This window comes from Macrotis lagotis, chromosome 6 (genome assembly GCF_037893015.1).
Source record: "Macrotis lagotis isolate mMagLag1 chromosome 6, bilby.v1.9.chrom.fasta, whole genome shotgun sequence".
NCBI lineage: Eukaryota > Metazoa > Chordata > Mammalia > Peramelemorphia > Peramelidae > Macrotis > Macrotis lagotis.
Genome location: NC_133663.1, coordinates 226,325,438 through 226,341,648, shown reverse-complemented (window position 1 = coordinate 226,341,648; position 16,211 = coordinate 226,325,438). Strand labels below are relative to the sequence as shown.

The following is a 16,211-nucleotide window of genomic DNA, read 5'->3' as shown; positions in this document are numbered from 1 at the left end:
AGAAATAACTTGTTATAATGATGATGGCAATGATGATGATGATGACAATGATGTGAAAATAGTTGGTATTCATAATAGTGTTCAGAGTTTTGCCAGGCACTTTACAAATATCATCCCATTAGTCCCTCACAATTCTTCTGTTAGCGTCTATTGTCCTAATTAGAAATGGGGAAACTGAGTCTGGGAGAGGCTAAGTGTCTTTCCTGGGGGTCACATGACTAGTAAGTGTTTAAGGGAGAATTTGATCTCAGGTCTTCCTAACTCCAAGGGCCACAATCTAACCACATTACAACTCTCTGATGCCCAAGCACAAAATAAACTCCCCCCCAAAAAAGGAAGTACATATAAAATGCATAAATTATCTGGGAGTTGATCACATTCAATACAATGGAAATAACAGTATGTTCATTAATGAAATAGAGAGCAATTTAAGTTATTGGAGGGCTATTAATAAAATTATAAATATATGCATAAATACTTTCAATACCATAAATATAAATACTATTGATACTATAAATAAATGCAATACTACTAATGCTATAAACAAATGGAATACTATTAATAAGACAAATTTATAACACTAATACATAATGGATAAAAACAATAAATAATTAATACAATAAAAATGACAAACCCTCTTGAATTGATTTATGGACTTATGATATACTGATCAAAGTGACAAGGGGACACTTTACAGAGCTAGATAAAAATAGTAAAATTTATTTGGTGCAGCAAAAGATTCAGACTATCAAGGGAAATAATAAAAAAGGTAGGAATTAAGAATAGTACTTCTTGATCTTAGCATATATTATAAAATATATTATAAACAGCAATCATCAAAACTAGCAGCTAGTTGACAAATGGTAGATAGAGTAATGATCTGGACTCAGGAGGACCCGAATTGAAATACAGCTGTAGGACCCTGGAAAAGATATTTAGCACTACATGCCTCAGTTTCCTCACCTATAAAATGATCTGGAGAAGGAAATGACAAACTGCTCCGGTATCTTTGCCAAGAAAACCCCAAAAGGGATCACCAAGAGTCAGATATGACTGAAACAACTGAAGACCAATAACAACAATATTGCATACAGGTTAAAAAAATTGACAAGGGGCAAAATCAGAAATAATTGAACTTAATTATTCAGCATAAGATGAAGCTAGAAACAAAGTCCCTAGGAAAGAGCTGCATATTTTGAAAGAATGCCAGAAAAATTAGAAAGCAGCCTGGCAGAAATTAGGTTTAGTCCAATATTTTACACCATCTACCATAACAACTTCAAAATGTAAATTCAAAAATAATCAAAACAAAGAAATTCAGATCAGATATCTTTATCAAATACTACTAATAAGGTTACTTAGATAGAAGATGATAGATAGATGATAGATAGATAGATAGATAGATAGATAAATAGATAGATAGAGGTATAAAACTATATAAGCATACACATATAGACACATAGACATACATACATACATACACACAGAGAAATATATATGGGCCAAATTTTATTCCCCAATAAAAACCTGAATGAATAGTCCTCAAATGAAGAACTGGAAACAATTTAGAATTGTGAAAGAAAATTCCAAATTACTAATAATTAGAAAACTGATTAGCTAAAAGTTTATAGACAAAGTAGATACCATTGATTTGGGATTAGTTAAACAAATTGTGGCACATGAAAGTAACTAAAATACTATGAAGAAAGAAACTATGAATATGATAGATTCAGAGAAGCATGGGAAGACATGAACTTAAGCAAAAACACATTTCACATTATAATTCCAACAATAAAATAGTAATAGCATCAACAAAAATAATTAAACTGAAATTGTCTGATATTATAAGGACAATGTTTTGTCCCAAAAAATATATATACAAGAAGACCCACCCTTACTGCTTTGCAGAGGTTGGGACTCTTTGTTTGGAATAGGAGATATAATGTCAGAATTTTGCAATATAGTTCCTTGAAAGCAGAGACTGTCTTTTGCCTCTTTTGTATCTCACAATATCTGACTGATGTCATTTGTTGTTCAGTCACTTTCCTTCTCCAGTTCATTTTACAGATGAGGGAACTGTTGTTAATAGTGATTAGAGAAATGCAAAAGTGATTGGAGAAATACAAATTAAAACAACTCTGAAGTACCACCTATCAGATTGGCTAAAACAAAAAAAATGGAAAAGTGATCAATGATGGAAAGGATGTGGGAAACTGGGGCACTAATGTTGGTGAATTTGTGAACTGATCCAACCATTCTGGAGAGCAATCTGGAGCTATGAACAGAGAGTAATAAAAAGTGATCATTGTCTTTGTTCAGCAAAACCACTACTAGGTCTATATCCCAAAGGGATGATAAAAAAAAGGGGGAAAAGACCTACATGAAGAAAAAATTCATAGCAGCTCTTTTTTGTAATGGCAAAGAATTGGAAATTGAGGAGATGCCCATCAATTGGGGAATGGCTGAACAAACTAGGACATATGTCTGTGCTCTGTAAGAAATCATGAGTGGCCAGACTTCATAAAACCATTGAAAGACTTTCATGAACTGATGCTGAGAGAAGTGATCAGAACCAAGAGAACATCATACTCAACAACAACATTGTGAGATGATCAACACTGATGGATGCAGCTGCTCTCAACAATTCAATGATCAAGGACAATTTTGGGAGACCTATGATAGAAAACTACCATCCACATCCAGAAAAAAAGACCATGGAGTCTGAATGCAGAGCAAAGTAGATTATTTTTACTTTAAAATTTTTCTTTCAGGTTTTTTCTTTCTTTCTCATAGGTGTTTCCCCTTAGTTTTAATTCTTCTTTTAAAGAATGACCATGATTATACATATGCAACCTCTATCAGATTGCACAACGCTATGGGGAAGGGGAATGGAAGGGAGGTTGGTTAAAAAAATGTGGAACTGAAAAACTTTCAAAAGAATGAAAGTTGAAAACTATTTTGCATGTAATTGGAAAAATAAAAAATAAACAATTTTAATAATAAATTAAATAAAAGTGTTTCTAACCTCCCTACCCACCCTCACCAAAAAAAAAGTGATTTGTCCAGGATCATACATCTAAAAAGTATCTGAGACTAGATTTGAACTCAGAAAGATTAGTCTTCCTAACTCCAGGGCTGGCACTCCATCCATTGTACCACCTAGCTACCCTGTTTATTATTAGCACATGGTGCGTTAAAACTTTTATTCATTGATTATTTTACCTGAAGTATTTTTCTCTTCTTTATATCCTATGTTAAAGAAGGTGGCTCTCTGAGAGGGAAAGAAAGGATGAATACTTTAGGAAAAAAGGATATATTATTTTTAAAGTTCCCTGATGATCATATAACACATGGCATCAGATGACTTTCTCAAAATGCTGGAGAATTTGTTGCAAAGTGAGATATAAAAACAATGCATTCGTCTTCTAGGGAGTAGGGGGGGAGAGGAGGGATAAACGGTCTCCTTGTTCTTGGAAATGGAGAGGTTTGTTTCAACGGTGTGTGTTGATGGAAGGATTCCAATGGAAAATTCCATTGGAATCATAGTGAAAATGAACCTAGTTGTATTCCAATGAGCAAAGATGAAGTTGGGGACGGGGGAGGGGCAAGAGGAGAGAAAAGCTAAATCATAGCTTTAGAACATGAAGAAACTAAAGGTCATCTGGGTCAACCCATTCATTTTCTAGATTAGAAAGCTGACCTTCAGAAAGGTTGAATTATCTGCCCAATTATAACACAGTGGGTAGAGAACCACTGGAGACTGAACCATGGTCCTCTAACTTCAAAACCAGAGAATTTTTCCCTCATAAGGTAAATACCACCCTTATCCAGCAGGCAAGTTGATCCTTTCCATGTGTTAGGAAGAATATTTTCCCCAGAATGAAACCAGGTCACCATTTTTCTGCAATTCCCTTTCTTTCTTTACTGCTTACTTTATAGTCCAAAAAGGGCAGACTTTATTCATAGAAGGAGTGGGTCTTGGGCTATGTTATAAATGATGCTGAAAGTTTTTATCACACACACACACTTACACACACACTTACACACACACACACACTTACACACACACACACACACACACACACACACACACACACCACACTCTTCACCCTTCTACAGTCAGCCAGGTATCACAGCATCTTAAATCTCTTATTCAGACTAAATTAGACTCATCATTTGTGTAGCTAATAAGTGGAAAAAAACCCACTTGGTTGGCGTTTTCTTGGCAAAGATACTGGAGGGGGTTGTCATTTCTTTCTCCAGTTCATTTTATAGAGAAGGAAACTGAGGAAAATTAGGTTAAGTGACTTGCCTAGGATCATACAACTAGCAGGTGTCTGGGGTTGGATTTGAAATCCGAGAAATGAGTCTTTCTGTTGCCAAGTCCAGTTCTCAATTCACTGTACCACCTAATTAAACTATCAACTAATTATATGACCTTTAACTCCCTTAGTTTTCTAATCTGGAAGGATTTGAACTAAATCTTAATATTATTGACTTCTAGTTGGAGAAGACTTTAAAAGTCGCCTAATCCAGTCTCTTAATTAAAATATAGAGCACCAGACCTGGAATCAGGAAGATTCATATTGGGCAAGTCACCTAACCCTGCTTGGCTCAGTTTCCTCATCTGTAAAATGAGCTGGAGAAGGAAATGGCAAACTGTTCCAGGATCTTTGCCTGGAAAATCACAAATATGGTTGCAAAATAGTCAAACACAACTGTAAGATAACTGAACAAAATCACCACACCCAAACAAGTTTTTCTCAGTTGTTATGATCTTCTCCTATTATGGACATTAGGAAACTCCTGTCCTTTGGCTGTGTATATCAGAAGACAAGGGGCCTCCTTTGCCATCCTATCTCCTCTTGTGACTTCAGAGAACCCCCTCTTCAATGATGGCCCAACTAAAAGCTGCAGTTCTCTATAAATCTCTATAACTTTCCAAACTGTCAATCAGTCTATATTCTCAGCGCTAGACCATGAGCTAAGCTCTGGGAATACAAAGACCAAAATAAAAGTCTTTGCCTTTAAGGAGTTTACACTCCATTAGGAAAAACAACATAAATTATTCTATATGGGGCAGCTAGATGGAACAGTGAGTAGAACACCAGCTCTGACATCAAGAGCACCTGAGTTCAAATCCAACCTTACTAGCTGTGTGACCTCTGGGCAAGTCATTAACCCTGAATGTCTCCCCCTCCCCCCAAATTAAAATAAGTATAAGGCAAAATTTTGAGGGAAGAATTCCAGTAGCTAGAGAAACTGAAAAAAAAAGCTTCAATGTCAAAGTCAGTTTTGAAGCAAACAAAGCAAAGATGAGATAGAAAGACATTCCAGACAGGGGAAAGGTGGAAAGGTGGTAAATGGAGAGGTATGGGGCTGGTTCAGCTGGACCACAAAGTGTGGGAAGGAAAACACTGGGAAATCCCTTCAGGAAGTGAGATCGAGGCTAACAAAGATAGACTGACTGTCCATAGATTTCCATTTGACTCCAAAATTTCTCATTATCTCCCTGCACCTCTCTCACCAAACTAACTTCCCTTTAAAGACATCTCTGCTTGTTTCAGTGGTACCCCTACTTTCCCAGGTTTGATATATGCAGGATTAAAATCTTAGATGAATACTTCTTTCATTCCTTACCCTGAATATCCACATTCAGATATCACATTTTGGGAATTTTTCCTCTGAAGTATCTCTATTTGCCCCTGATTCTCCTTAGTTCTGCCTGGATGCTTAGAAGGGACTTTAGACTATCTCAGTCGACTCTGCTTGACCCCAATTGTGTTGCTTCTCATTCCTGTACACCCTTTACACAGTCCTCAAATCTAATTCATTTGCACATCATGGTATCACATCCCTGATGTCATAGTCCTTTTTGAGTATAAAGGACACACAGCAACAATAGTTTACTGAGAGACCCAAAGCAATAGAAAGGCTTGAGTCAGAAAACCAGAGTTCAAATCCTCCCTTTGCCATTTCTCACTGGGAGACCCCAGGTAAGTCATGACCTCCTTGGGGCTCCATTTCCTCATTTGTAAGATATTTACACTTTACTGGAGGCCTTTCCAGCTCTATATTTATGGTCCTCTGAATATTTTTGTTTGTCTTCATTTCTGGCCAGGCCTGTGATTCTATGAGGGTAGGGAGTTGGAGTGAGATGCAGCTTCCTTTTCAACAGCGGTCAGCGCCTTCTCTGAAATGTACAGCATTCATCTGGAGCCTTAAGAGAGCAACTGATGGGACCAGGTCACACTGAGTCAATATAGTTCAGAGGTAGAAGGTGAACCCAGGTCTTCTAGCTCCAGAGTCAGTCAGTTTTCTACTACACCACATTGCCTTTTACTTTCAACACAGTAGGGGTTAATAAATATTAAGTGAATTGACAGTCACACTTCCTAGCTCCCTACCATCCAGTTCATTCTTCAGGTTTTTTTCTCCAATGTCATGATTAAACTCCTCCTCCTCAAAAATCTTCACTGCTCCTCAACTTCCTTCCTACCTCATCTGGTCTGAATCTCTGAATCTTTTTGTCTGCCTTTCAAGGTCTTTCACTACCCACCTCTTCCCTAAGCCTCCAAACTTCTAACTCACTGCTCAAAAACACTTTCCTCAGTAACTGGGTGAGTTTCCTAACTATTTTAGAAATGTTCAATGATCATTCCTCTCTTCATTCGTTTGTTCATGTCTAGAATATCCTCCTGTCTTTTATCTTTTGCTTTTCAATCTTATCATTTATATCCTATACATACAGATCAGCTTCTACAAATGCTTCAGATCTTTCCCAGTCTGTTCCTTCAGTCTTCAACAATCTCCCCTGAACCGCCGAAGCTATATAACACAATCTGAAATTTTTTAACACCATTTCTTTTTTAGGTTTTTTTTTTTTGCAAGGCAAATGGGGTTAAGTGGCTTGCCCAAGGCCACATAACTAGGTAAGTATTAAGTGTCTGAGACCACGTTTGAACCCAGGTACTCCTGACTCCAGAGCCAGTGCTCTAGCTGCCCCAACACCATCTTTAAAAAAAAAAAAGTCCTGCTATTGTTTCAGGAGCATCATTCCTTTCTCTCTTCATGGGCCTTTTAATCTTCTTTAAGGCAGGAGACCCCACCCCCAGTATTGTCACCTGCCCTAGACCAGAGGATGGGTGGAGGGGCACCCACCATCTGTGGGGCTATGATTCTGTCTCTTAGCATCGAGGTTCCTGAGGGTGGACCCCATAAACCCAAAACTCCCCCTTTTTTGTAAGTGAAAGGCAAACTGCCAACCAGAGTGCTGAATGAAATAATCTCTTTGATGCAGTGTCCTGTTTTTACAAAGTCAGCAGTCAGCAGTTAATGAGCCAGTCTCTGCCTGCCTGCCCTCGGGAACCTGTGGCAGCGAGGACCCAGGCCCCTTAGGGCCACATACCCAAAAGGCACAGAGGTCCAGTCAATGAGACACTTCTACCACAGTCCCACTCACATATATATATATATATCTACATATAAATGCACATATTCACACAGTATATGTTGTGACTATTTGTGCATGCATCTTTCTATGTGTGCCTGTATGTGTGTATGTAATATGTACATCTGTATATACACAGAGTGTGTTTAAATGTGTGTGTCTCTAGATAAACATGCATGCATGCATGTGTAGATTAGATATGTGTGTGACTAGCCAGGCACATGTTTATGTATATAAATACATGCATGTGTGTTTATCTACGTGTCTATAAAAGTGTCTCTATAGATATATGTATGAGTGTATTGCTTACATATAAAACATAAAAATATATGTGTTATATGTATGTTGAAAGAGTTTGGGGTTGGAGTCAGGAATTCTCATCTTCCCAAGTTCAAATCTGACCTCAAACACTTACTCATTATTTGACCTTTAACCTCAATTTGCTTCACTTTCCTCATGTGTGAAATGGGCTGGAGAAGGAAATGTCAAACCACTCCAGCATCTTTGCCATGAAAACCTCAAGTGGGGTGGCAAGTCAGACATGACTAAAATGAAGGATCAACAGCATGCATGTATATGTTACATGTTTATATATTTCTCAAGATACACACACATGCAAGCCTACACATATGTTTATATGTATCTATATATGTGAGGAGAAAGAAACTGAGAGACTGAGAGAAAGAAAATGAGAAAGTGAGATTAAGAGTGAGGAGTGAGACAAAGTAAGACAGAGAAGGGTGTGAGGGAAGGAGAGAAGATAAAGGTAACTAACTCCCAGATGAGAAAAATCCCTCTACCAATATAGGTCAGGGACACATCTATGTACAGTTTAAAAAAACAAAAGTCACTGATTTGGAGAGCATGAATTTATTGGAAGATCTATGTTTCTCTTTAAACAGCAGTTGATCTCCATCTACCATTCTTTGAGCAACAAGTGTTTTACTTGAGAACCTGCTGTGTACAGGTTCTTATTGGTACTAAGGGATTAAGACCTTTACTGGAGAAAATGGTTTGAAATGAGCTGTTCTCCCACCCCAGCCAGACACTCTTAGGACCTGTGAAGTCATTGCACTTTTCTCACCAAAACCAGAAACCTGTCTCTGATGTAAACGATCTGAAAACACAAGCTGATATTTTACATGTGTGTATCTACACATACAGGTATAGAAACCAGCTAGGAGTCCAAAATGCCTGTTTGCATGCATGTGTGTATGTAAACACAGAAACCTACACACACATTCATAAACCTACACTTGAATGCCCGGGATAGAGAGAATAATGGATAGAGGATACAAATGAAAACCAGACTCCTAGTTGGTGCCCATGACTCTTGACTCTCCACAACCCAATTCACATCCATATAACTCACATGTGTGCACATGTAACACATGTGAATGTGTATGGATTCTGTTGTGTGTGTACAACTTTCATGTGGGTGTGGTATACATATGTGTGTGTGTGCACAAATGTGTGCACCCACAGGTGAGCATATATATTATATTGTATGTGTACATGTATGTGTATATGTGCATGTGTGTGTATGTATGTGTATCTCGGCGGCTCTATACCTGTGCGCACACATTTATACCAAACACGGGCACACCCGCATCTTTCTGCATACAAGCACGGTAGCTGCACTGGCAATTTCATCAATAAGGTTCATTCCCAGGCGCGCAAACCCCTTCTCCCTCGCTAGCCTCCGGCTGCGGCGAGCCTCCCGGGAAGCTGTCCCGCTGGCGGCTCTCCGGGGCCGGGCCCCGAGGCTCAAACTTGGCGGGCCGGGTTACTCACCACTCATGAGCCGGTTGGCCGAGGCCGCCGGGGGCTGGGGCTTGCTGGCGCTCCCGCCGCGTCCTGGGCCAGCCATGGGGCGGCGCGGGGCGGCGCGGGGCGGCGCGGGGCGGCGGGCTCCCCTCCCGCGCCCGGCTCAGGACAGCGCCCGGCCCATCCCGGCCGCCGCCGCCAGCAGCCCGGCCGGGTGCCTGACTCCTCCGCCGAGCGCCGCGGCCGCCTGGCGGGAGCCGGAGCACCTGGGTCCCGGGCCTGCCCCCGCCATCCAGCCGCCCCCTCCCCGGCGGCCAGCCGGCCCTCAGGGCACCGAGGCAGAGGCTGCTGATGTCACGTCCTTTCCCCAAACCGAGACCAATCAGTGAGAGGGCCTTGGAAATTTATCAGGAAGGAAACTCACAGTTTGTAACTTTGCGGAGAGAGGGCTGGCAGTGGGGGCTGGGGGACCGCGGTGGGGGCACAGCCTAGGGGCATGGGCCGGGAGAGGCCCGGGGGCCCTGCGCGTCGCCTCGCCCAGCTCACCCCTTGCCACAAATCAGCCCTGGGTCCGCTGGAGGGGCTACCCCCACCCCCCCGTCCCACCACTGAGGGTCTCAAGAGCGCAGCTCTCTTCACCTGAGACTGCCCTGAGTGGCGGGCACAGCCGACTCCCTGACTGCATGCTTCAGCCTTCAAGCACATGTGGTCCTCATTTTGCTGGGCTTCCCTATGGAGAAAAGCTCTCCTTGTAATCGTGTTACAAGAGTGCCTGTGAGACTTTGTATCCTACACCTCCTCTCCGTCCTCCCCCCCAACCCCCCAGAATTTTCAGTTAAGCATGATTGTATCAGATCTCACAGCTTCCTCGGGGCTCCCTTTCTTTACACTTGTTTTCTTTGGTTCTTGTTTTCAATTGTGGTTGACATAGGCTGATAAGGGCCTATTAGGTTGTCATGTTATTATTTTTCAATGCATAAGTTAAAGGCTTCTCCTGCTTTAAAAAATACTCAAATTGTGATGGCTCATTATGCTTTTCCAATTATCACCTCTCTATTTTTGGTCTTAAGGTATTACTTTCAAGTACCTTTGTCATGGGTTACAATTCTGATATATATAGACAAATAAAGCTACAGAAAGAGCTCTCTCTCTCCATATATATATATATATGTATATAAAATGTGTGTATATTTTGTATACATAAAATTTATATTTATGTGTGTATGATATATAGATGATCCATATATATAGTGTGTATAGATTAGTATATATAGATATGTGTGTATATGGATATATAGATGATCTCTCTCTATATATATAGCATATGTATAGATTTGTATCTATAGATATATGTGTATATGGATATATAGATGATATATATACTATGTGTATAGATAATGTACATATAAATATATATGGATATCTGGATATATAGATGATCTATATATAATGTGTGTATAGATTTGCATATATAGCTATATAGATGATCTATACATATGTGTACATAGATATGCATTTATAGAGATATATATGTATATATGAATAGATGATATATACACTGTGTGTATAGATGTGGATATATAGATATATATTGATATATAGATGATCTATATAATGTGTGTATAGTTTTGTATATATATGGATATATAGATGATCTATATATAATGTATCTATATATGATATAGATGTTATATATATGATATATATGATATATAATGATCTATATATAATATATCTATATAATATATATATAGATATAGATATATGTATACATGGATATATAGATCTATATATACTGTTGTATAGACATATATAGATATATAGATGATCTATATATATGTAATGTTTGTATGGAATTGTATATATAGATATATATGTGTATATGGATATATAGATGATCTATATGTATAATGTGTATAGATATGTATATATAGATATATATGGATATATAGATGATCTATATATTGTGTGTATAGATATATATGGATATATAGATCTATATAATGTGTGTATAGATATGTATAGATATATATATATAGATATATATATATGGATATATAGATGATAGATGTTTAGATAGATTGATGGACAAATAGACAGACAGACAGATAACATAAAATGACGTATTTGGATTGGGAGTCTGGAAATTGGGGTACTACTCTGGACTTGGCCATTCAACAAAGCAGTCTAAAGCAGACCTGCATTGGGAGCCTGGAGACTGAGCTGCCAGTTTGGACTCTGCCCCTAATTAACCATTTTTTTCCCTTATCTATAAAACAAGGGGATTTGGCTAGATGACTTCTAAGGTCCCTCCTGCCTCTAACATTCCATAATTTTGTGTTAATAAGTCTTTATTAAATTATCCCCAAACACTTTCCATTCCATTAATGAACATTTCCATCTTTACTAGCATTGTCCTGGGGGAGAATTCAAGGTGACCTGAAGCATATTTCCACATATTAAATGAGACTGTCATCCATAAGAAATACAAATAGGGTTCAGAGGAGGAGTTGAGAGATGAATGCAAAAAATCCACTTAGAATGAAAGGGATTCAAACCACTGAGGTCAGGTCAATTAAAACTTAACCTCTAATTACCTGCCTTTGAGTTTACTAATAAATGTCTAAATTTCAGAGGTGCTTGGGTGTAATTAATGTACAGAGAGCTTGCCTCAGATCTAGGGAAAATTGTGTTCAATTTCTGCCTTTGGCACTTAGGGCCTGTGAAATTGGAGGCAAATCTAAACTGAGTGTCCTAGAAATTGCAGAGAAGATTCCAATCTACATCCTCAACCTGTGCCCCCCCCAATAGAGGTCACCAGATGGCACCATAGTGCACAGTTGTGGAGCCTAATCTTGGCAAAACTCTTGACCCTTAGGTAAGCACTATGGTAAAAATTACCAGATTCAGAATACCAACCCAACTCTCTACTGACTCCAACCCTGTCACATTTTGTAAGGAGAGATTGCATTGTTATGTGATTTCTTCATTTTAAGATGACTGAAATTCTCCAACACACCAGAAATCCCCCAATTCATATTGAAGTTCTAATGGGTGGTACATTCCAAAAAGGAGATAGTGTGATAAATAACAGCCCTGAATTTGTAGTCCTGACAACTATTTGAATCCATTTATTTCCTATGTGACTACTATTTTTATTTAGTACTTTCAGTCATATTTGATTTTTGTGACGCTGTTTTGAGTTTTCTTGGCAAAGATCCTGGAGTGGTTTGCTATTTCCTTCTCCAACTCATTTTACAGATGAGGAAACTGAGACTAACAGGGTTAAAGGATTTGCCTAGGGTCATAGAGTTAGGAAGTATTCGGAGCCACATTTGAACTCAGGAAGATGAGAGGTACTCCATCTACAATGCTACCTAGATGTACCTTGTATGACTTTAGACAAGTCTTCTTCCTCAGTTTTCTTATCTGCAAAATGAGCAGACTTGCTAAGATAATCTCTCTGCTCCCCTCATGACTCAAAGAGACAACATTTTTAGATAGTCCTTACCATCCTGGAGAGGGATTTAATAAATCATTTCATGAATACCATTTGCTTTCAGTGAGGTCGGCCTTCTTCTGACCTCCCTGTAGAAAAGGAGCTCAGAAAGGTATAGTAGTAAAAACACTAGATTTGAAAAAATGAGGACCCAGTTAATATTAATTTTAGACTAAAATACTTTTGAGCTATGTGACTGTGAACAAGTCACTGTTTTCTCATCTGTAAAATGAAACCAATAATATTTGTGCTATTATATCACAGGAGAAGGCTGTTATGAGAAAAGTAATTTGTAAATTTAGTGGACAAATTATAATTTTACAAATATTGTTTTGCAATACAGTCACTGAGTCCATTTTACATATATGAAATATCTATGAACTCATTAGCATAGAAAATCCTTAAGTGTGAGAATTACCTTCATCAAAGGATCACAGTGACCAATCTGACACTTGGTAGGTAAGTCTTCAGGCAAGTAGGTGGTATGGTAGGTAGAGCATCAGCCTTGGAGCCAAGAGGATCTGAGTTCAAATGTGATCTCAGAAACCTGGCACTTACTAGCTGTATGATCTTGGACAAGTCATATAACCCCCATTGCCTTGCATCCAGGGTCATCTCCAGTGATCCTGATTCATATCTGACCACTGTATCCAGATGGCTCTGGGGGAGAAAGTAAGGCTGGTGACTTAGCACTGCACCACCCCCCACCCACCCACCGACACTCAAATCCAATTCATGTGCTTGTCATGGAATTATCTCCCTGATGTCATGGTCTTCTTCAAGAATGAAGGACAAGCAACATCATCAGTCTGATGGATATAGAAGTCAAATGATTTGTCCATGGTCATAAATAGGAAGAATTTAAATCCAGAATTTAAACTCCCTAATGATAAGGTCAACATTAGTAATGCTGTGATTTCCCTGTAAGGTCCAAGTTACAAAGAGTATTTTGTTCATTTTTAAGGATATAATATTAGAATAAGGATATAATATTAGAATAAGAGAAACATACAAAAAATGGTTGTTGTTCTTTGGTTGATATTGTGGTTTGTCCCTCATTCTAGAGGAGGACCATGACATCAGGGAAGTGCTGCCATGACATGCAAGTGAATTAGCGTTAAGTGAGGGAGGGGTACTGTGCTCTCTTTCTCCTGCAGAATCTTCTGGGTCTAGTGGTCAGATAGGGAGGCTTTTTAAAGTGAGGTCTTCTCAGGTCACAGTTAGACTGATGTAAGATCCAAAGAATCATCAAGATTCATTAAGTGCTCATGGCAGATGGCTTGGCCTCTTTTATAGGTGAGTTAAGAAAGGCCTGGTCATGAGACCCCAGTAACTCTTGGTAATCTGGACAAGGAAAATCACTTTATTCTGGCAGGGTTTTTTGCCTTTCAAGCCACAAATCCCAGTGGAAGTGGGCAAGGATATCAGAGGCTAGATTCAGTTTGGGCTCAGTTCCCCTACAAGACAAGATGTCAAAAAGTATAATTCAGCTCAACCCAATCTCATTATTTTAAGGGTAGGAATCTTCCTGACATTCTGATATTGCTAGTCTTTTGGGGTGTGGAAGGTAACATTACATTTAATATTAATAATTTCTGTCCTAATATTAATGATCATTTTCTGTTGGAGTGATTATCCTCATAGAGATTATATCTATAGGCAAAGAGGTGGATGAGATTACTAAAGAAGAAAGAATAATTGAAAAGAAAGTTTAAGTACAAAACTTTGAAGGTGGCTACTGATATTCAAGTTATAGGAAGAGGTAAGGAGTTGTAAAAAGAGGAGGAAGAAGAGGAGAAGCAGGATAGGGCTGTGGCTTCCATGGCCAAGAGAAGACAGAAGTTAGGAATGGCAAACACTAGCAGATGTTGAAGAAATGGTCAGGTAGGAGGTGTTCCCACTCCTCTCTTCTAGAGGACCCTCTAGAGGAGAAAACGAGTGAGGATGCTGGGGACCAGGGAATAGTTTTAGAGCTAGAAGGGACCTATCAAGGCTATCTCTCTATTTTATAGACAAAGTCACCCAGTCAATGAATAAGCAGAGCTGGGATTCAAACCCAGGTCTCCTGGCTCTTTATCAATAAATCAACAAGGCTTTATTCAACTGTTTAGTGTCAGACACTGTCTTAGGCCCTGGAGATAAAGGCAAAACCCAAACACAATGAGTCACTGAGAAGAGCAGTCTCTGTCTCAGAGGAGGGGAGACTACTACCGACCAGCCCTTCCTTCATTCCCAGGACTCACCTTGTCCATCTCCCATCCTTGACACCTGCCCTGCCTACCCAGACTTCTTTCCTGCCCTGCTGGACTCTCTGCTCTCAGCCTTAATGACTGAGCCGTTTCCTTGTTCTAACAGTTTCATTCTGATCCCCCCACCCCCGCCCAGTGTATAACACAATACACTTCCTAGGAAGGAATGGCTTGGACTCCCCCGGATCCATTCCTGCTGTGGGAAGGGACAGTCTTTGCCCCTTTCCCAGAGGGTGCCACATCAAGACTGAATTTACCCATGGGGGCCTAATGGCTACCTCCACCTGGCTCCAAGCTTCTCTGCCAGGCTTAAACCTGGTGGGGTGATTGGGGGTGGGGGTAGCCTAACAAAACTACAGACAAAGAATGTAGGCTATTCTTAAAGGATCATAGGGTTTAGAGATAGAAGAAACTGTAGAGAGTCTTAGGCTTAGCCCCCCTCATTTTACAGGTTAATGGTGAACATTTATAGCTTCATGGCTTGCAAAACACTTTATATTCTTTCCCATTCTACAAATGGGGAAACTGAGGCAGAAGGGAGCCAATTTAACCAGTTAGGAAGTGTCTGAGATTAGATTTGAATTAAGGTCTTCCTAATTCCAGACCCAGGGCTCTAAACTACCTAGTTATCATCATCTTCTTCATCATCTTCATCATTTTATAGATTAGGAAACAAAGACCCAAATTAAGAGGTTTATCCAAAGTCATACAGTAAATAATCAGATCTGAACACAAAATAAAGTCTAATGATTCCAAATCTAGGACTCTTTTTTATAGGATCAACAAGTATGAATGTCAACGAGAAAAGAGAGAAAAGGTAATAATAGATAAGATGGTGAAGGGGAGGTTACAAGAGGCTACAAGATAGAAGAGAAAGAGACATGGGGGGAAAAGATAAATAAGAGGGGAACAGTTAGAGGTTTATTAAAGCAAGGTCCTAACCAAGGCAGTTTTTTAAGACTAAATTCTAGAAGAAATATGAAACTGAAAGAAGCTATGAGAGTTCATTTAGTGATGGGGGTTTTAACCTGGAGTCTGTGAATTTGGGAGGGGTATACATACATATATAGATAGATAGATACATAGATACATAGATACATAGATACATAGATACATAGATATATATGTTTCTATTTCAGAATATAACTGTTTTCACTTATAATCTATATGTTTTATACTATTTAAAAATATTATCCCAAGAAGGGGTCCTTAGGTTTCAGAAGAATGTCAGTTGAATCTATGATAA

The 16,211-nt window shown here is 39.2% G+C and overlaps 1 protein-coding gene across 18 annotated transcripts in view; it reads right to left on the bottom strand.

The window, feature by feature from the left end:
• ASB11 (ankyrin repeat and SOCS box containing 11) overlaps nucleotides 1–16,211 on the bottom strand; it is a 138,844-nt gene that overhangs the window by 52,238 nt on the left and 70,395 nt on the right. For 4 of the 18 annotated variants that reach the window (XM_074192411.1, XM_074192415.1, XM_074192413.1 and 1 more), the window contains exon 1: nucleotides 9,245–9,331. The exons of 8 other annotated variants lie outside the window; for them this stretch is intronic. Coding sequence is in view for 5 of the 10 variants with exons in the window: in XM_074192406.1 (XP_074048507.1) it covers nucleotides 9,857–9,947 (91 nt within the window). In the remaining 5 variants the exon portion in view is untranslated. Of the gene's footprint in view, nucleotides 1–963; nucleotides 1,360–9,244; nucleotides 9,344–9,856; nucleotides 9,975–14,959; nucleotides 14,984–16,211 lie in introns of those variants that run through there. 6 more of the 18 variants (XM_074192406.1, XM_074192407.1, XM_074192410.1 and 3 more) reach the window with 5 other exon arrangements.